At 38.7% G+C, this 22168-nt stretch overlaps 1 protein-coding gene across 1 annotated transcript in view; it reads left to right on the top strand.

Annotated features, from left to right (window-relative positions):
* LOC127624806 (potassium/sodium hyperpolarization-activated cyclic nucleotide-gated channel 1-like) overlaps positions 1 to 22168 on the top strand; it is a 110248-nt gene that overhangs the window by 42790 nt on the left and 45290 nt on the right. The window contains exon 3 of the mRNA XM_052099737.1: positions 14793 to 14954. Within this exon, the coding sequence (XP_051955697.1) occupies positions 14793 to 14954 (162 nt within the window). The remainder of the gene's footprint in view (positions 1 to 14792; positions 14955 to 22168) is intronic.

The following is a 22168-nucleotide window of genomic DNA, read 5'->3' as shown; positions in this document are numbered from 1 at the left end:
GTACATTGTCAATGCATTATTAGACACTATACATACAGATACTGTATAAAACGTTGTGGCAGGGCGGAGGTTCGTGATCCTACACACCCGGTCCCGTATTAGGCTAATTAAGCCTCTGTGAGGGATAAAGGTCGACTGCAGAGGATTGTGCGGGAGAGAGAGATCGTTTACAGACATGTCCGTCATGTGTGTGTTTATGTTGTCTTTTAAGTTTATCATTAAACTATTATTTATATTGAAAAGCCGGTTCTCACCTCCTCCTTTCCATTGATCCTTTACACCATTACTTACTAGGTCCTCATGGCGGTGCAGTTACTCACCTCAATAAGGGTGGTGGAGAACAAGTCGCTTCTGAGACAGTTATTCCATGCATCTTATCATGTGGCTCGCTGTGCATGACAGCCACAGAGACTCACAGCATGTGGAGGCTCATGCTATTCTCCACGGAGGCTCATGCTACATTTACATTTATGTATTTGGCAGACGCTTTTATCCAAAGCGACTTACAGTGCACTTACTACAGGGACAATACCCCCGAAGCAACCTGGAGTTAAGTGCCTTGCTCAAGAGCCCAACAGTGGCATCTTGGTGGTGCTGGGGCTTGAACCCCCAACCTTCTGGTCAATAACCCTCAGCCTCAACCACTGAGCCACCACTGCCCATGCTACACACACAACTTACCACGCACCCCATTGAGAGCGAGAACCACTAATTGCGACTACGAGGAGGTTACCCCATGTGACTCTACCCTCCCTAGCAACCGGGACAATTTGGTTGCTTAGGAGACCTAGCTGGAGTCGCTCAGCACACCCTGGATTCGAACTTGTGACTTCAGGGGTGGTAGTCAGCGTCAATACTCGCTAAGCTACCCAGGCCCCCTGTTGTTATGCTTCTTGTGATTGTCTTCAATGTGATTATTCCAAAACGGGCAATTAATCGACCTGGCTGATATATGTGCTTAAATATCATATGCATTTTTATGTTATCGGACTATAGGTAAGGCGCTAACTGATTTAGAATAAGTTAAATATGGCCATTATTAATCGGTATGACCAATAAATCTGCCTGGACATCAAATGCATTTTTTCCATATCAGACTTTGATTAATCACTGATTGATTTCTACAATAATAAAACAATGGCCAAACATTGGCCAATAAACCAAAGCCTAGATATTGTATGCATTGTTTTCTGAGGCAGTGATTGACTCACTTATGGCATGTGCTTTATTCATTACTTTCATTTACATTTTTTCCATGTCCTTACACTTCCTTTATTCTCTAGGCTTCCTGCTTTTTCTCAGTCTATATGCATCCAGACTTCCATCTCTGTTCCCACTTCCTCCATTAAATCCCTCATTCTTGCTTTTTCTGTATTTTTACACATATTTCACTGACATTAGGCCACCCATTGGTTCTCTGCTCTCTTAGATGCCTGTCAGGTTGTGTTGAGTAGGACGTGACAGTGCTAAATGAATCAGTAATGGACTGAATCAGAAGGTTTAATGACTGGGGCTGCGCTCAAAGTTCTGGCCCATTCTCCACCACACCACGGGGTACGATTCACAGGCCCTCACACAGATGATGTAATTTCCATGCGGCAGTTTGCCAGGCACACTGTAAAAAGCCTTCTTCCTCTAGAACAGTGAAACCCCCCCAAAGCAAATGCAATGAGTCACATTTCGTCTTCTGTGGAAAAGCTCTTCCACTTTCTTTAGCGTTTTGGGTCGTATTAAGATTCCTAAAAAAAGTCACATCTTACCCTGAAATTGGTAGGCCAAACACGGCTCCAAAAAAAGTGATTGGATGCTTAAACCACACTTAAAAATGTACAAATGCTATAACATTAGAAAACTAAATATGAAACATAGTGGCATCTGCAGATATCTTAGAACTAACTTCACTTTTCTTAGCTATTTTTGCAATTACTTTTCAACCTGCTGGTCTCTTAGGCCACTTCCATAATACGTTTTCTTTGATAACACATTCATTTAGCTACATCTGGCCAAGTGGATACATTTGAAAATACTGTCTTCGCCTTGTAGTGTCAACAGGAAAAATGGTGATATTTGCAAATGATGACGTATTTGTTGTCATGTGACGCAGTCATGCAATCCATTCAACCCAAAACAATCAAGATGGTGGCCCATTTTGTAATGGCATTGTTGTGCCTACTTTCCACTTTGATTGCGTTGTTAAAGATTAAAGCTACTTTGAACAACCTTAACATTGCATTCCTTCAAATGCGACAGGAAATTTACTCATAATCGCTGTCCGGCAGCGTAACATGAGGACTAATGCGTTTTAGACTGTACATGGAAATGATACAGTGCCACGCTTCTTACATTTTCCATGCACAGTAATGGGATTTTAAGAGTTTTCAGATGTTTTAGTGAGGACGAGCAACTTTTGAAAAACTTTTTCTAAGTTATCTGGATCAATGTGGACATACCCTCAAGGTGATTTTGTACAGTGTGAAGACGAATCCCCTCAAGTTCACACAGGTTTAATTTTGAACAATAGGCACATATCTATAGTTTCATCATTTGAAACCTAACCATCTTAATTTTTGTATATTTTGCTTGAAAAGTGTGCCGTTTTTTTTTTTTTTTTTTAAATAAAAAAAAAGTCTTTAATGTGGCTGTATAGTGAAAAAAAGAAAAATCCAATGAATTTCAAAGGAAGGTCATACCTGCTGCAGCTATTTTCTTTGACATCCTTCCCATCCTTGATTGTAACGAGTCCAGTCGTAGATTATAATCCTGGGAAATTAGTCCATGTTAATCCTTGGTAACCTTTAATAGAGGTCATGCACAACCTCACAGAAAGGAATGTCAGCACGCATTACTGGATTAGAAGATTAATTTCAAATTTGTTTTATGTTCTATTGTAATGTCACAATGGGATTGATTGCAAACAGGAAACATGGAATGTCAGTCAAGAAAGCCAAAGAAAATCTATTTTTTCATTGCAAAGCAGTAGTATCATACTTGCGTTAATACAATGCATTGCAACACACAGAGATAAATCTACCATTTCTTTTTTTTCTTACATAAAAATCTACAGTTGCTGCAAAATTGCTGCAAATTCGACACTAATAATTATCACATGCAAATAAGCGTATTATTCACCACAAATGTTTCCTCGTGGTGGCCCATGCTATTATCCGCGGCATCCACGCACAACTCACCATGTACCCCACCGAGAGCGAGAACCACATTATAGCTACCACGAGGAGGTTAACCGCACGTGACTCTACACACTCTAGCAACCGTGCCAATTGGTTGCTTAGGAAGCCTGACTGGATTCACTCAGCATGCCCTGGATTTGAACTTGTGACTCCAGTTGTGGTAGTCAGCATCTTTACTTTACAGGCCCCCCAAGTATGCTAATTTTAGCACAAAAAAAAAACAAAAAATATATATATATATATTTTTTTTTTTACATGGCTGTATAGTAAAAAAGTCCAATGAATTTCAAAAGAAGGAAATACCTGCTGCAGCTATTTTCTTTGACATCCTTCCCCATCCTTGATTGTAATGAGTCCTGTCATGGATTTTAATCCTGGGAAATTAGTCCTTGTTAATCCTTGATAACCTTCAACAGAGGTTGTGCACAACGTCAGTTTAGAGTGACAGAGAGGAATGTCAGCATGCAATACTGGATTAGAAGATTAATTTCAAATTTGTTTAATGTTCTATTGTCACATTGGGATTGATTGTAAACAGGAAATATTAAATATCAGTCAAGAAATGCAAAGAAAAACTATTTTTTTCATTACAGTGCAGTAGTGTCATACTTGTGTTGATACAATGTAAAGCTACATGAACTGCAACACAAAGAGATAACATTAGATTTTTTTTTTGGGCAAAGTCTCCCCTTACAAAACTCTAATTGAAGCAAATTTGACCCTAATTATTATCACTTGCAAATTAGTTTATTATTCACCACAGATGCTTGCCAGAGGTTTACAGCTTTTTACTAGTAGTGGTGAATCAGCAGCAAACATTTTGCGACAATGAAGAGTTTGCTGCAAAGCTCATTTTAATATGAACATGAACGAGTGGCATACTTGCGGCAAGTTTGCATCAATGGTCTTTTTTGCGGGAATCTTCCTTTAAACAATTTGATTGGATGATTTGGTACAACAACAATTATACAGTTTATTCTGTTAGCCTGTGAAACCCACACAGGAAGAGACTGATAAACTCTTTAATGGGATTAGAGATACATAAATCTGATTGAGGCAATTGCAATGCCTCCTCCGCCTGTCCCCTGATGATTGGAAGGGTATGAGATGCCAGTAAATAAAGCGTTGACCTGAATTTTACTTTAGCCATCCTGTTTTTGATGAAGGGGACCCCACACTTTTCAAATGTAACCTACTGTATACCAGTCTACCCCCAATATATTATACTGTGTGCATTTGTATGTCTGAGTTAATGTATGAATACAATAAAAGCAATAACAATGTAAGATACAGAAATACTGTATTTGAATAATTATTTTAGAATATAACCTTGGAAAAAAGGAGTTGCAGCAAAGTGGTTCAAAGCCAGACAGTCTCTAGTCTAACAAAACCTGTTTAAGCCCCACCATGCGTGTGCGCGCACGTGTGTGTGTGGTGAGATAGTGATGGAATGATGATGGAGGGTCATGGATCTCTGAAACATCAGGCCTCACAGTCGTCAGCTAATTTTAGCCCTGCTGCACTGTACACTGCTACAGTATCTCTCAAAAGGTAGATTAATAGAGTTACAGAAGCCTCTACTGTATCACCGCAGCTCAAGCCCATTCCCAGAGACAGCAATGGGAGGAGCGAGAGAGAGAATGAGAGAGAGAGAGAGAGAGAGAGAGAGAGAGAGAGAGAGTGGAAATACAGAAGGAGGTCGATAGGACAAAGACAAATAGGGAATAAAACATGAGAGAGAGAGAGAGAGAGAGAGAGAGAGAGAGAGAGAGAAAGAGAGAGAGAGATTATGGAGTTGGAGGGTGATAGCCCTTAGCATGGTAACCATAGTTTCTCCCAACATAAACAACAATAAAAAAATAAATAATATATATATATATACATATATATATATTTACTATGGAATTGCCATGTTTTTGAACATGGTACCATGGTGTGGCAGGGCAGAGGGCGGGGCCGGGTTGTGATTATACACACCCGGTCCCTTATCAGGCTAATTAAGCCTCCGAGAGGGATAAAGGCCGATGGGAGACGGTGGTGCGACGAGAGAGAGATCGTTGATGGACATGTCCCGCCCCCCGCCCTGCCACACATGGTTACACCATAGTTTTAGGCATATATCCTGTACTATGGTAATACTGTTATTTTTTGACATGTGCTTGTTGTGATACCATGGTACTCTTTGAAGTAACTTGAAGTACCATGCAAATACTATGGTACATGAATATGGTAATGATACAGTGCCATTGAATATCATGATATGTATCCATACCTGGTCTCATAGAATCATGTTACAACGTCTATATTTTTATGTGGCTCGTTGTACGTATCGCAGCAGTTTTCCAGGTGCTACAATGACAATGACTATTATTCACATTCACAGAATTTACATTCATGAAACACTTTCTTTGTGCTCTGATCCTCTTACAATGCTATCTTATGAGATCAAAACACTTACACTGTACCGTATGACTTGTCAGGGGATCTGCATTGTGTAACCAACTACATTTACAAGTTTGTTTAAGTGTGGTATCTTTAGCATTTGCATTGTTCATGTCAGATTTTCTTTTTCTGACACTATTGGTTAGGTTTAGGTTTAAGGTTTAGGGTATGGAGGTAGGTTTTGTTAATTTAACACTCGATAGATCATTAACAAAATATTGTCAGTTTGAGAGAAAATTTCTGGGGAGCCCCCAGCATGACGTACACCCCCTTTCCCTGGGGGAGGGCATGCCCTAAGCCCAGTGTGCTGGCAGTTCATCCCCGTCTACCTGGACGAGGGAGGGGACAAGGGGAGGGAAACAGAAATAATTAAACTGGGGGGGTACTTCCTGTAACAGTGTAGTACCCCCCCAAAAAACACTGTATAATTTAAAAGAGAGGGAAAAGGCCAAAGCAGAGCGGCAGTGAGAGAGAGAGAGAGAGATGAAAAAAAAAATCTTACTCGCCAGTTCTCCGATACACCACAGCTTGTTCCTTGGCCACTCCTCCACCCTCTATCGAACGACAGCCGCGCCTCTCCGGGCAGATCAGAGGCAGACCTCCAGCCCCTGGCGGATGGAACACCCCGCCGCGTTCTCGGGGAACAGAAGGGGTCTCCACCACCCCTGGCAGCGGTTCTCCCGCTCCAGGCGGTCGGCAGCGAGCCCCTCCCCGCTCGCGGTCGGTGGTCTCAAACCCCGCCGCGTTTCAGTGGCCGGTAGGGGACTCCTCCACCCCTGGCAGTGGCCCTGACCACTCCAGGCGGTCGGTTAGTAGCCCCTTCTCCCCTCACGGTCGGCGGCCATCGTCCTCTTTCAGGCGGCTGGGCTCCTCGTCCCCCGGCAGATGGCCGCGGCTGCTCCGTTGGGGTGGACGGTAGTGGCGAGAACTCTACTACGGTGTATCCCTCCTCCTTCCTGGGTTTCCGGCACCAGTGTAAAGTGATCAATGGAAAGGAGGAGGCGAGAACTGGCTTTTCAACATAAATAGTATTTTAATGAATAAACTAAAACAAAAGACAAACACACACGACGGACATGTCCGTAAACGATCTCTCTCTCCCGCACGATCCTCTGCAGTTGACCTTTATCCCTCTCGAAGGCTTGATTAGCAAAATATGGGACCGGGTTAGTAGGATCACGACCCGGCCCTGCCCTCCGCCCTGCCACACCTGGATGCAAGTTAAGGTACTGTACCATATAAACATCAGTGCTTCACAGCCAGGGCTTTAGTTGTACACTGTAATGAAGCCATTAGCCCTGAATGAATAATATAGCTGAACGCTCATTTGTTTGTTCTTTAAAAAATACACAACTTCCTGTGTCCATGGCAATGCCTGGCAGTGGTTATGTGATGCTGGTGGCAGGGGCGTAGCAGTCATTTTAAAAGTGTGTGTGTGTGTGTGTGTTGGGGGTGCACAACTGTCTGAACTGGTGGCTGAAACAGACCCAACACTTGTACAGTATTGATATATTACAGTATATATACATTTGTGTCATAAGTATTATATTAATATATAAGTATTATATACTTCTATTTATAGTATTTTAAAGGTTCAAGTATTGAAAATTTATTGCAAAATGTTTCTAAATTAGCTGCAAATATAAAGGGCATCTTGTGGAGCACTTGCTTATGTTTCACACATTACAATAAAATACTGAGCACAAGCTGGTCCTGAATAAATTATTTAATCAGTTACAATAATGACAATTGTGCATGTGCACAATTTTATTTTCACTCTGTGCTTGTGCGTTTTCGGATTTAAATGTATCCAAGTGGCTCGAGTGTTTTGACTACATTCACCAAAATGTATTCAGATCCATTTAATGATTTGTTGTGGTGACAGGTGAAAGGTGGTGACAAATGAAATGAGTTAGTCACTGAATCAATGATCATAAGACAATTTAGACAATCCTTTAAAATTAGTTTGTCTACAGACCTACAAAGAGACTTTAGTCAAGGTTTTAAGCATTATAAGAATCATTCATTAATTAAATAGCTTCTGAGCAATACTTTTATCAAAAAACACCAGTAATAGTTTTACAATAATTATAATGATTTTCAATAACATCTGTACGTTTTCATGTATAAAAAAGCATTCCCTACATTTTGTAGACTACACACCAACATAGAGGTAAAAAAACAGGAGCTGATATTAAAAATAGTTTTACATAGTTAACACATATCAAGTAATCTATTAAAATTGGCAAAAAGAACCAATCAAACTTTTACCTCTTACTTACAATGTGCAATTTCCTGCAGTGCATTTAATGTAATAAATGGTCTGCACTTATATAGTGCTTTAACCTTAGAGGTTACCAAAGCACTTTACACTGTGTCCCAATCACCCACACATTAACACTCACACTCATACACCAATGGCAGCAGAGCTGCCATGCAAGGTGCTAACCTGCCATTGGGAGCAACTGGGGTTCAGTGTCTTGCCCAAGGACACTTCAGCATGTAAAGTCATCTGGGCCAGGAATCGAACCTCAAACCCTGCGATTGGCAGCCGACCTGCTCTACCGCCTGAGCCACAGCTGCCTCAATCAAGAACAATATGCCAATAAATAACTCTCGTTTGTGTGTTCCTCATCTCTAAATTACGAATTTAGTTCAACATCAATGCCGATAACAAACATGGATAAATGATCATTGTTGAAATCAACTTTGTAGAAATTAATGGAGCCACTTTGATTAGACTATCTGACTGATGGCATATTACGTAAGGGCTTAATATATTGGGGCCTATATTGTTTTGGCTCATAAAACTCACCTGTGATTGGCTGGATGGTTGATCAATCTGCCCAAAGTAACAAAATGCAAAGATTAATGTAAACAAATACACCATTTGGACTTGGTATGGGTTTAACTTGAAAAAGTGCGGGGGACAAAATCACCTTTTTAGCGGCTGCTACACCCTTCGCTAGTGGTCGGAACTTATAAGTTCCATTTGTCCTTCCATCAATAACCTTGAGTATCAATTGGCTCTATGTCATTGGTTAGCATTTATATAGCGCCTCACCTCTACATGACATACATGTAGTGTTTGTTAGTGATCAGGGCACAAGCCTGAGGAACATTTTTAATGACCTTCTTTCTTAATACACAACAATTATTGGGTTAAAGTACATTTTTAATATAATTAAACTCTTCTATTTATACTTTTAGATATTGATTACAATAATTGATTATAGCATTTCCCTTGAGTCTCTCCGCCATCTTGGATGAAAATGCACATTTTGTTTTCTTTGGAACACAAAAGCAGATGTCTGACAGAATGTTCAAGACTGACAGCCTCAGTCCCCATTCACTTTCATTGTATGGGACAGCGCAGCGTCAATATTTTCTCTGTAAATCATGACACAATTTGTATTTTCTGGATGAACTATCCATTTAAAGCTGTTAGTTGATCATTCTGTAAAGTGAAATAGATATTGCAATTTAGCTAACTTTTTTATCCAAAATGACTTACAGGAAAACAATTGCAAACATGGTCCATTTTGTTCAAAGGTACAATGGGGATAAAACAGGTTTGTGACCCTAGTAACTTTTGGAATTCTCGGAATCACCTCCAACTATGCATTTCACCAGAGGACTCAGCAGCTTTAACAGTTAGTTAGCCACAATTCTAGATGGGGGAACTTGTTATATGTGTTTGCAGGTATTGGCTTTTGATTAAATTGTTTTTACTGTAATTGAGGGTCTTTCCCATGTCAGCGGTTTCCAGATATTGTGTGTCTGTCCAGGAGGGATATTTACAAGGACTGGAAAAACCAATATGGATACAGTGCTAGTTGCATGTATATAACATTCACACCTCAGGCTGTGTTGTTGAAGGTTAATGTGTTTTGACAATATTTTTGACCTCACACCTAAATGACTGTTACAGATTTATGTGGGAGTTGCCGTTTACAGGTTTTATTCAGAAGTCGTTTGAGAGTGTGTTGTACAATGTTATTTATTTTTCCACCAAAACTTAATTCTGAACTGTAGGGGTTTGACTCTTTGAGTTGCAAGTGCATCGATTTGCACGATTCATCGTTTTTTCATTCGATTCAAAAGTTATTTTTTTGCAAATTCAATTCAATACACAATTAAATTGGATTCATAAACAATTCTATTTTGTTTTTGTTTTTTAAATACATGTATAGGATTTTTTTAAACATTCCTGCTAATGTTTATTTGGCAAGAAAATCAAAAACAAAATACTTAAGATAGTGTAGTATACCAGAAGCAGCTTGAAAGCAGCTTGGAACGTCTTGGTTACCTTGAAGCATAATCCTGTTTCCCTGAGTGAGAACGTCTTTATGCAGAAAATGTGACTCAATGGCACGAAGCGAGTACCTTTATGGAGCCCATGATGTAGCTCCCTAGGGGCAGCGTCATTTAAGCACCATCAGCCAATAAATTGGCATGATTGTATAATGGCTTCAGACCACGTGACTCTCAGGGCATGTCCCAATAATATACGCAGCGCCAAATGCATTGGCGTATCATCACGGAACTTAGTACACATCATTGGTACCATGGCCTTATGTTACCTATTCAGTTTGGGGACACAAGTTAATAAAACCTTTTCGATAGACTAGACTGTTCTCGAATAGCACACCAACAAATTAGATGGCATGGTGGCATAAAGGATCTGAGGCTGTATCTCTACAGTGCTTTAGTGTACTGTCATGAAACTTTGTCTCTGCCATTGTCACTAAACCCAGACCTCACCATATAATTTTGGTGACAGCACAACGTATTGGTCAAATGTTATAATGAACTGTATTCTAACATAAGCAATTACGCTTATGTTTTTTATACCCCTTTTCTTAAAATCATAATCAGTAAAGTGCAATAATACTTCCTTATGTGCCATTGGTGGGCTTGGCCCCAGTAATTGCTGTTTGCATCTATATTTTAATGTTGTCAATGTCAAGGTAAAATTAGTTTCTGATCATGTTTCTCATTAGCAAAACTACAAACCATAATAATCTGTCTATGACAAAAGTAATACAGCTCTTTCCATTTCAGCAGGAATGTTATGCTCCATATTTATCTCACTAAAAGTGTCAAACTATAAGCAAAGGACAACAATTTCACCAGCCTGTTCTGTTAATCCGACACATCTTTGCAGTAATGCAAAAAAAGTGCGGCCACAATAGGTCACCACGTCTCACTGTGGGTTTTGTCAGGCATAAAATTAATTTAACCCATCATTGCAAACTTGCAGCCCCATACCATAAACATCCTTTAAAATGCCATAAAAATCACACACAACTGATTCCAGCTGTTTGCGAAGCAAAATCAATCCTATCGAGTTAACATAGATAACAATTACCTCCTGCTTCAGATCCTACCTTAATTTGGTATGGAAAATATCCCTGCAATACAGGCTTTATTATGCAAAACCTGTTCAGTTTCTTCGGCCAGGGGTACGTAATGAAATAACGTGATTGGGATAGGATAGAAAGGGAAAGATGTGAGAAATTAATGGTTTTTTTATGCAAATGAGGGATGGCTGAATTAGCGAGTGTGCCCAAGGAGGCGGTCAGGAGAGAGAATCGTTTTTTGTCCAGAGGCAGTGTCATTGAAATCTTTTATCCCGTGTCGTTTGCTAACGATGGCTAGAATATTCCATTTTAATGCAAGCTTGTCTGATTAACAAATGGGATTTGATTGGTCTCTTTATTCATGTCAAACGAAACCGGCTATTTCTCCAAATGATCAACCTGGCAATGTTATGGTAATGATCAACCTAGGTAATGTTAAAAGTTGGTTGGATTTCACCTGTAATTGTAACTTTGACATTTGATTGTAGTGATAGGATTTAGTCATTATGATTTAACTTAAAATACCTGAAATGTCTACTTGATGTTTCATGGCGGCAGGTATCACATTGTGAATTCGGTAGGTTGAAAGTTATACAGCTGAAATTGGTCTGTGCTTACCAAAATATAAACTGCTGCCCCCAGTGGCTGAAGCTGGAAGTGCTGTTGAGCGTGTGGCGCCAAAAGTGAGCTGTTTTTCATTTTAAATTGTGTAACAAAGTCGACATGAATGCATATTTTATAATCCCTACCACCTAACCCTAACTCTAAACCTAATCATCAGCGGAGAAATCTTTTTAATTTTAGAGTGAAAGTTTAACCTCCAAATCAAACACAATAATTTATTTGAACGATTACTTCCTGATTTCCATAGGACCAGAACCCATGTTTCGGAGGAAAAATGATTCCCTTGCGCTAGAGGAATAATGTGATTATTATGTGATAAAAGTATGCTAAAATGTCTGATAGGGGATGGTGCTTGTAAATAATTCAGCTGAATGGGGTTGATTTCAGGGTACATGAACTTTGGGAAGCAACATGTCGATTTTCCATGGGATCGTGTTAATGGCGACAACGTGCATTTAAACCCATATAGATGTCAACATGATGTCTGTTCAATGTTTTTATTAATTTAGCTCAGTTTCCACACTTAATTATTTTGTTGTGAGTAATTTGTCCCCAGTTATGAGTCTCTCATTGTCTGTTACACAGAATAAAACAGCAAATGACTCCTTATGAGGACTCTCTTTAGACATAATGATTTTTATACTGTACGAACTATAGATTCTATCCCCTAACCCTACACTTAATCCTAACCCTCACAAAAAAATTTCAGCATTTTACATTTAAAAAAAAAACATTGTTTAGGATGTTTTTTAAGCGATTTTAATTATGGGGACACTAGAAATGTCCTCATAAACCACATACTGTATATAGCATAATTCCCTTCTAATTACCAGTTTGTAACCTAACAAAATGTCCTCGTAAACCACCCAAACCCACACACACCTTCCCATCCCTATTAATTTCTTTTGCATTATTTCACTCCTTTTAAAATTGCTACTCCCTTTCACCTTGCCAAGCTTGAATTGATTTTTTAGTAATTCAAAGCGCGCTTTTACCCTTCCTTGTCTCTGTTGTGCCAGTTCACAATGTAGTTTGCATTTGACTAATCGGATGCCGTGTTTATATGTAATCTCATATCATTTGTGGCTATGTCCTCAGTTCTCTCTCTCTCTCTTTCTCTCTCTCTCTCTCTTTTCTTCAGTCTCTCTTTGCTCCTGGCTACATTGCTCCCATGAGTACTCAAAACACATGCTAACATCCAAGTATTTTGCTAAAACAGATGGGGCTGTTGCAGAAGGTTTAGCACTACCTAATATTTCACGTATATACGTGTGGGTGGTGTTTTCAATGAAAGTCACTCTAACGAAATGGATTTAACTGGTGGGTTTTGACCCAAAAACTGTCTTAGGACAGTTGTAATAGGGTCTCAGAATGCATGGACAAATAATACAATGCAACCATCTATATGATGATGCATAGTTAGGGTAACAAAATTAATAGGGTTATCAACTCATAATAGGGTGGATACATCTTTCATTATTGACGTAAAAGGCTATGCGTCCAATCAGACTTTATGTATTTTGGCACATCTGTAACTTTAGAATATTTTTATTTTAAAGCTGAAGTATATGATTTCCCACATGGTTTCATAGAAACACATTACAATACCTACATTTAGACTCAATCATTATTACATGGATTGTTGTACACTTCCTGGTAAAATGAACACAAGAGGTGCCAAAACAACAACTTTTATTTTCTTTCACACTTTTTGCTCTGTTCCTCACACTACTATATCTTATGACATCAAAATAATTTTACTATATTGCACGATTAGATAGGCAGTACATTTTAACATTTGCATTACATAAACAACTACATTTACAAGCTTGGGCGGCTGTGGCTCAGGTGGTAGAGCGGGTTGTCCACTAATTGCAGGGTTGGTGGTTTGATTCCCGGCCCACATGACTCCACATGCTGAAGTGTCCTTGGGCAAGACACTGAACGCCAAGTTGACAAGCTAGTGCCTTGCATGGCAGCTCTGCTGTCATTGGTGTGTGAATGGGTGAATGAGATGCAGTGTAAAGTGCTTTGAATACCGGCAAGGATAAAATGGTGCTTTATAAGTGCAGAACATTTACAATTTGTTCCAATTAAATTGCACAGCAGCTCAACTGATAGAGTGTTGGACGTGTTGGACTTGTGATGCAAGGGACCAGGGTGTGAGTCCTGAAGTGCATGTGAGTTGTCACATGAGCCAGAAGTGATGCTATTGCTTATTTTTAAGGTTTATTGTAGGGAGGTAGGTTTTGTTGATTAAAAGCTTGATAGACACACCTGAAAACCTCATAGTTTTAGAGAAAATGGAACTGGCTTTTGGTGCAACACAGAGGACATTTTACAACAGAACTGCTGTATAATGTCACCTTAATCAAGATTATTTCTTTTTTATCTCTTCATGAGATCAGATTAGTAATTCAGACTGATCTCACAGTGAAATTGGAATCAGTAGGTTGACTTTTCTTGAGCTAAAATTGGTACTTACCAATATTATGCTTCGCATAATTGTACATTTTGATCTTCAGCCTGTGTCATGCTAATAATTCTGCATATATTTCTGTACAATAAATGTTGGTACTCAGTATCCAATGTAAAATCTGTGCAGCAAAACAAGCAGAGAATTGCTGTTCTGATGCATTGTGTGGACTGTGAAACAGCTCTTTTCATTGCCGTTTTATTGATGCAGAACTTGATTGTGTATCATGGCTTTGAGTGGGTGGAAATGGGTAATGTGTCTGCTCCACTCTTGTGTTGACTGTTGTCTTTGGAGTTTAGTATAATCTTTGTGAATCCTCCAGGGCAGCGACTCGTCATTCCGTGAGACGCAGTCCTCCCGCAATTTTCTCTCTATTCGCTCTGCATTATTAGCAATATAAATCTACAAGGAGGTGAAAAGCTTGACATTTGTGGCTCTGCATGTCTACAAAGCAATTCAGATACATTAAAACATCACATTCACAGATTATTAAGGAGAACGATATGAACAGGAAATGAAGGATAGTGTTTTAGAGTAGAATATCTGGTGTATCTACCAGCTTTACTATTACTATGTATACTATGTATGTTGATTTTCCCATGTCTTTTTGAGTTACTGTTTTCCATAACCCTATCCTGACCAAAATCTGGGTTCTTTTATGTAACAACTGAAACTTTTTTCCTTGTCTTTCTCTTTCAGATCTTCCATATGACGTATGATCTGGCGAGTGCAGTGGTAAGAATCTTTAATCTGATTGGCATGATGTTATTGCTGTGTCACTGGGATGGCTGTCTTCAGTTCCTTGTGCCCCTCCTACAAGACTTCCCTCCTGATTGCTGGGTGTCACTAAATGGCATGGTTGTAAGTATCCAAAACCTTTCTTCACTCTTTTTCGGAAGTAATTCCACTTCAAGTTTCATTTAAGACAGAATACGTTTGTCTTTTTTCCCTGTTAAAATATCTTGACATCTATTCAACAAGTTTAATTTACTTGAGAAACAAAATTGTGTACTGCCACATAGTTTTTTCTCATTTTAAGCATTACCCTCATTAAGAAAAATACACTTTATTTTTCTGCATATTAATGTTGTATGAAGTTTTGCTTCTTAAGTAAATGTATCTTGTGTAAAGGATGTTTTAGATCCTTAAAAGGTGCTACATTTAATATTTTGTACTGTATTAAATCATAAAATTACCATAATATGTCATTAGAGATTTAGGAAACATGCTATGTTGAAATACTGGTTCCCCTGATAACAATGCTACAACCAGTATATTCTACTTTAAAGTTCCCATTCCAGGATCGAATTTCTGTGTGATCCCACCCACTGCCCACTCACTAATAGTATTTTGACACTGCCGGGTTGCCAAATTTGAACAAGTTTTCAGGCAAACCACACTGCGTGCTGCAGCCATGGAAGCCAGCAAAGGAACAGATTCCACCCAACCTAAAAAAGCCTCGCCATCCTTCTAAAAACCACCATGACCAGAGGTATAGTAAAACAAGGATAAATATTGGAGATTTCATTGGAAGATGGAGACAGCTTAAACCCCAGAAATTCTTTAAAACGGATGCTGAGTTGGCTAATTGGCGTGTCGACATTCTGGCAACCTGCATGAGCTTTGAGTCTGGGGCGGGGCAGACTACTCTCCAATAGTTTGAATTTGGACTGCAGTACCCATTTCAAACACTTGTTGTAAATACTGATAAAAAAATACAGATATATTTGCAGAGTTGCATTTGCCTCCATGTGTCACAATACTGAAAATGGATGATGCTGTTGACAAATTAAATTAATTTAGATCAGGTCAAAATGATCATTTGGACATTGGATAAGAAAATGATTCAGTGGAAATGTTCTTTAAATGTTTTTCATTAAGTAACTTCAGAATGACAATAAATATCTGCTGGGTTCATGTCGTCTTGGAATTACTGTAATTAGGAGATGACAACTCTGTTGTTGTGAGTACTTCACATCCTCAGAATTAGAAATTATTTGTTTCTATGGCAACTTTGGTGGAATAATAGGGTTCAAAACAGTGTTACTATGAGTGCAAACTTTAATACAGTGAAAAAGACACTCTATTAGCATAGCATAAATATATATATATATATAAATATACAATTTCCAACATTCTTTTGAATGTCCATGTACTAAAATAAAATATTTGATGCCATGAGTGTACCTTCATTTACTATTACTATTATTTTGAATGGCCATAGTAAATGAAGTAATGTGATAACAATTTTACCTGGTCACAAAAAGTAGTCTCACTAGTACTTTCACCTTATGCTGACCCTTTATGCTTCACAGAGCCAATGTGTGCTTCTAAATTACTTGCACCTTTATTAGCAACTGACACATAAGTGTCAGCTTTACATTTCATACATTCTGCATCCCACTGATCTCGACCTGGACGAAAGCATGGGAATTCTTTGTGCAAATCTTCTGTAAATTTCCATTTTCATTTGGGCATTGTTTCCACTCAGCTGTCATTTGCTGCTACTGTCAAGCAACTGTTTGATGCCAAACACAACAGTGCTTTGCGCATTTGCGGAGAGATTGACAGGAAGGAATATGGCTAATAGTTGCTGCAAGCCTCTTATAATCGACCAATTAGTGTACGAGAAGGTGGGACTTACAAAGAGGTGTTAAAGCAATGCAAATATGCGCGTGCACAAAATGAAGTATTAGACCAGATGCACATAATAATGCAACTAAAGCCGAATCCCAGACATTTTCGCAAATTTAGAAATCCCGGCCCGGACACTTTTTTAAGGTCCGTAAAAGAGGACATATCTGGGAAAAAGAGGACGTATTGTCACCCTATATTTTTAGTTATATTTGAATGAATATTTAAGTCCCATAACTGTCAATACAAGTTATGCTCAGTCGACAGAATATGGCATAATATTTCTATTGGGAAGACGCGCAGGCTTGAGTGAAGTTTAAGATGCCATTTATTTGATAAATGTAAAACAGAACTTAATGTCTCTCTCTTTGGCATGGTCCGGCAGTCCGAGGGAGTTGTACCCGGAACGTCATGTCCTGCCGGAGATAGGAGGCAGGAGCGAGGAGCCTACCCCCGTGTGGGACAGGGCTCAACTGGTGGTGGTGGGGTGGTGGAGGTTGCAGTGTTAGCACACTGAAACAGCAATGTGATAGATTGTGAGCAGACTTATAAAGCAACGGCTTACATGTGATTGGCTAGGAATTACCCAGCTAATGAAGTGATGATGTACAGCTGCTAGTCTTCCCGCTAGAACTACGCTGCGCTTCCATTGATTACCACTACTAATAGTTTCGACTTGTCCCTCCTGTAAAGTTGTTTAAATCGTTGTTATTATGGTCAATATAGGGTTTAGAGTGTTATCTCACCATGGCAACAAAGTTGTAAAACTGGATAAACTTTACAAAGAAAGAGGTTAACAAACGATTTTATCAAACATGCATGTTATTTACATCTTGTGGCTATACTTTTGAAACAGTGAGTATTTTAACACTTCCACTGTATGCCACAAATGCTGTTGATAGAGCTTAGCTAGTATTGAACCTGGAATATTCAGTTGAAATCAGAGAAATACTATGCTGAACATTTCACACTTGACCTTTATCAAACGAGAGCTGTTTTGCTAACTGGACAGATGGCTCACTGTAGTTTTTCACTGCACATCATGTTGCTGCAAAATGGATGGGAAAATGCCAAGATAATTTTTTTCCTGTCCCTGCTTTAACTCATAATTTTCAAGGTCAAATTGCAGTCCTGGTATAAGCATTAGGACTTATTAGTTCAAGGCCATCCGGGTCACACTGTTTTAGAAACCAAAGATTTCTAAAAAAGATTCTGCATATATTTTGAAAGTGTTTGCAGAAATCAGCAAACTGCCCATAATGGGGATGTGCAACTCTCCTTGCATATTTGCCTGAGCCTGTTAGCTTGGCATCACATTAGATAACAGTCTTGGGTAGGGGGTGATACAACTGTTTGCCGTTATGCAACCATATCTTCTAAAGTGCCACAGGGCCCAATCTAACTTTGAGGTGCTCTGTGAGATATTGCGGCCCCAAAGCTCTGCAGGGACTTACCGGGAATCGATGATAGTTGTATCTTGTTGAAACCTCTGGCTATATTGAATGCAGCATTTCCGACAAATTAATGACACTCTGTGATGAGTGCAGAGAAAATTAAAATCTCAGTGGTGTCTGTTTTATCCCATAACATTTTAAACAAACTACCTTCCTTTCTTTACTGACAGGAAATCGATTATAAGTTTGTAGAAGGAAACATATACAACATTTGTATATATCAAAACTACTACTCCAATAATTAACTTTTGTATTTGTAAGATTTTTTCTCCCTGTATCCAAACCAAAACATCTCTTTCTCCCCCTCTCTCTCTCTCTCTCTCTCTCTCTCTCTCTCTCTCTCTCTCTCTGAAATTGCCCCCTGTGGCCCTGATTTAAAATACTGGCCCTGGGTTTCTGCTTTTTTCAAAATAGAGGATGAGAACCTATTGCAAGGCATACATACACACATACAAGCTTTGTTTCAAAATCCAATGAGCTGCTTACAGTGCCTACAAAATTTCATTTTAAAGCATCGGTTTATTGCAATTTCACTTAATACTGAAAAGTATCAATAAAATAGTTCAGTCTAATTAGAAATATACTCTTTTACCCAATATTCCTTTGTATGTGCTATGAACTATGTGTAGCCTATCAACATGCTAATGCCAAACCAGAGATATATTAAATAAATTAATATGGCTACTTTAGGAAAGGATGTCCCGTCTCACAGTTACGTAAAAGAGCCAATCACTCTTTTAGGGTAAGATAGGGACATGGCATGTCAGTTTACTCAATAACATGCGTGGGCTTTTCAATTCTGAACAGATTTCACATAATCAGACATCATACCATTTTGGAGATTTAGGCCTTTTCCCATTTTCCAAGTAGAAAAAATGTGGAGCTGTACTTGAACCCCGCATGTATCCAACAGAGAGATAGAAAATAGCTGCATAGAAGAGTTAAAAACATGGCCGCCGAGGAACCTGACTTGTTGAAAAAGACAATGGTATCATGTTGTTAGCCTAGCAACATGCTAACCTAAACTCAGTTGGAATCGAGGTTTCTTTTTTACTATTTGTGTGGTGCTAGCACGGAGTTGCTGATTATGAAGAGAGCTCTTGTGAAGAGTGCACAATTTAAAAATTTTTACTTATGAGGTTCTGTTTGATGTATCCGCAACAATGTGTTTCCAAACTGAAAGATGCGTGCTTTTCCTCTCCTACCTCTTTCTGTCGCTCACTAAATTATATCATGACTGGAACATTATTTTCTATTTGTCTAGTTCCCTCCTTGGTTTGTTCGTGTAACAACCTCAACCAAGAAAACAAACAAATCCAACCGCAAGGGAATGATTTTGGCCAGGTGTTTTTTCTGTACCATCAGACTCATCAATTTCTATGTACCTTCTTATTCCAGGTACTTAATTCTCTCCTTTCTTCTTTTGACTTTGAATCAATGACCTCCCTGTTTACTTCTGCAGCACTTTCTCCTCACCCAAAAAAATCAATGCAGATGAAAAATGAGCAAAGATTCCCAGTGCTGTCTTCTCCACGTGTGCCAGCGGGGGTCCCTGGGGGAGGCTGTGGCCCTGCTGCTCAGTAATTCAGGGTTAAGCCGTGTGAAGGGAAGAGGTGAATATAATGCTCTGGTGGGGGAGCTAATTGGGACATTGAGTCTGAGTAGACAGGAGGCTGTGTTACCGGTCAGGCTGTTGGGTTAATTTAGCCATCAGAGAGGTTAGCCTCGCAGAGGTGTCTAGGGAGCTCAACATGACTTCCTCAGCAGGGTCCAAACCAAGTAGCTGTAACTTATGCGGAAGAGTTGTTAGAAGAAAAGTGGGTCTTTGGTCAGATTTATGGTATATGCAAGGCAAATCAAAACAAAGTAACAATACAGATTTCCTCCCATTGAGTACAGTGGTAATTATGCTGATTAATCTTGCAGTTTACAACTATACCTCAAATGTTGAAGTGATTATAGAACACCAACAGCCGCCAAACCAAAAGTGGTTTTGAGTGAAACAATGTCAATAAATCACATTTTAAACATGAGTGCTCTGAAACTACTTCTGCATAGAGAATATACGTATACTGTATCAATAACTAGAACTTTTTTTCCACATTATAAATGATAAATTATGATTTTAATTGAATGATGTTTTGCACACACTTCAGTGTCAATGTACATGTGTCATGAACATGAATTCTGCATTACTGTCTGCCAATACAGCAGCCAAACATATATGACATGCTTTATTTGATCTTCTCTGCATTATAATAATCCACATAGTCCCTATAGATGAATAGATAAATCACATACAACACAATCTGTCCTAGAAATGCTAGGAATTCATAAAGACCACAGCATTTTTATCCATCAATGCATTTGTCCAGTAGCCCATATTTAAATGTGAAGTGTGTAACCGTTCTTGTGGTATGTACTTTATGTGCGTGAGTGTAGGAGATATAAAAAACCTTTCTCACACACCTTTTGACAACACTGACCTCATGTTAAGGCAAAGTCTTAAAACAAATGTGACACTAAAAGCCCCCTAGCCTCTCCGTGTGTATTTTTAATCTGCTCTCTCACTTATTTAGAATTGGTAAGCGTTTGTTTTATTGGCCATGGCGGGATTTCTCTCGTTTAAGCCATTACTGCAGATGCCAGTCCGGGCCGTAAGGGCATCTCGACTCTTACCATTGCACGAAAAAAAATTTCTGTGTGTCTGTTTGTGAATTGGAGGGTTCATTATGTTGGTAAAGGTGACATAATGTGGGTGTGAGAATTGTTGTATGGTAGCTGATTTATCTGTTTGAGTAACAGGCAGCTGTAATCATTCGAACCGATAAAACAGCAATAACGTAGGTCATTTAATTCAGCATAGTTATGTTAACTTTTTGCTTTGACATAATGGGCAAAAAGTAATTTAAAGGTAATGTGCCTCATTCATGAAATACGTGCAGAATGAGTTTCTGTGTAAATCGTTCGTAAAGCCGTTCTTATGTAAATTCTCGGATTTATGAAAGTGTTCTTATTTTCAAAACATTAGTTGGTACGAACAAAATTTACACCTGCACCCGACCTCGTGTAAATTGAGCGTAAGACATCCTAACGTGTTGTGTTCTTTCAGGTAAACTGTTATGACTTCATTTTGATAGAAGTGAAATTAAATAAGTAATGAAAAAAATAACTAATAATTAAATGAGTAAAATAAACCTTAAAAAATTACATAAATTAGTAAAAAACAAAAAGTTTTTTGTCTTTTTAAGCCATAGCCTATACTTATTTAGAAATGTTTCTTTAAAGATTGAATTTTTTCAAATTTCCAATTGTTAAATCCATAAATAAACTGAATGATGCTGGTGATGCCCTGCAAACTGAACCAGAGAAGGTTAATGGTGGTTGATATCCTCCTACTTTATGAACAGTACTGACATTTTTTTATAATTTTACGATTTTAGTGTGATCAAATTGCTTACTTACCTTTGCTGTGACAAACATTGTTCTGTATTCATCTCATCCAATCCACTTGAAGAGAATAAGACCTTATAAAATGGATTAAATCCAGTAATGTCATGAAGCGAAACTTTCTTAAGTTCTCTTATCTTCCACATATGGCTCTTGATCTTCTGTAAAGATGAATTAGGAAGAATATAATTACTGTACTCTCACAATGACCCCTTTTTTTCTGAAAGAGGGCTTTGAAATTTGTGGCTAGTTAAAGCGATAAGACAGAGCGATGTTGTGTCTTTTTTTGTGAGTCTATGTGTGTGTGTTTTTTCTGAGCCCTATTAAAATGTGTATTGCGCAGTAGCTCATCAGACGAGAAAAGCCCAGTGGAGTAACAGTGATTTTGTTTTAATAAGCAGAGCTACTATCTGGTTCATTATCCTTCTGCTTAAACTTCTTACCTACAATGCATTGCATAATATACCCTTCAATATTCAAAAAGACAAACAGCCCTATTTACAGATTAAATGAACTGTTTACTTACATCTTCAAAGG

The sequence above is a fragment of the Xyrauchen texanus genome, chromosome 31 (assembly GCF_025860055.1).
Source record: "Xyrauchen texanus isolate HMW12.3.18 chromosome 31, RBS_HiC_50CHRs, whole genome shotgun sequence".
NCBI classification, from domain to species: Eukaryota; Metazoa; Chordata; class Actinopteri; order Cypriniformes; family Catostomidae; genus Xyrauchen; species Xyrauchen texanus.
Note: the sequence above shows the minus strand (reverse complement) of the source record. Positions and strands in the feature narration are given on the sequence as shown.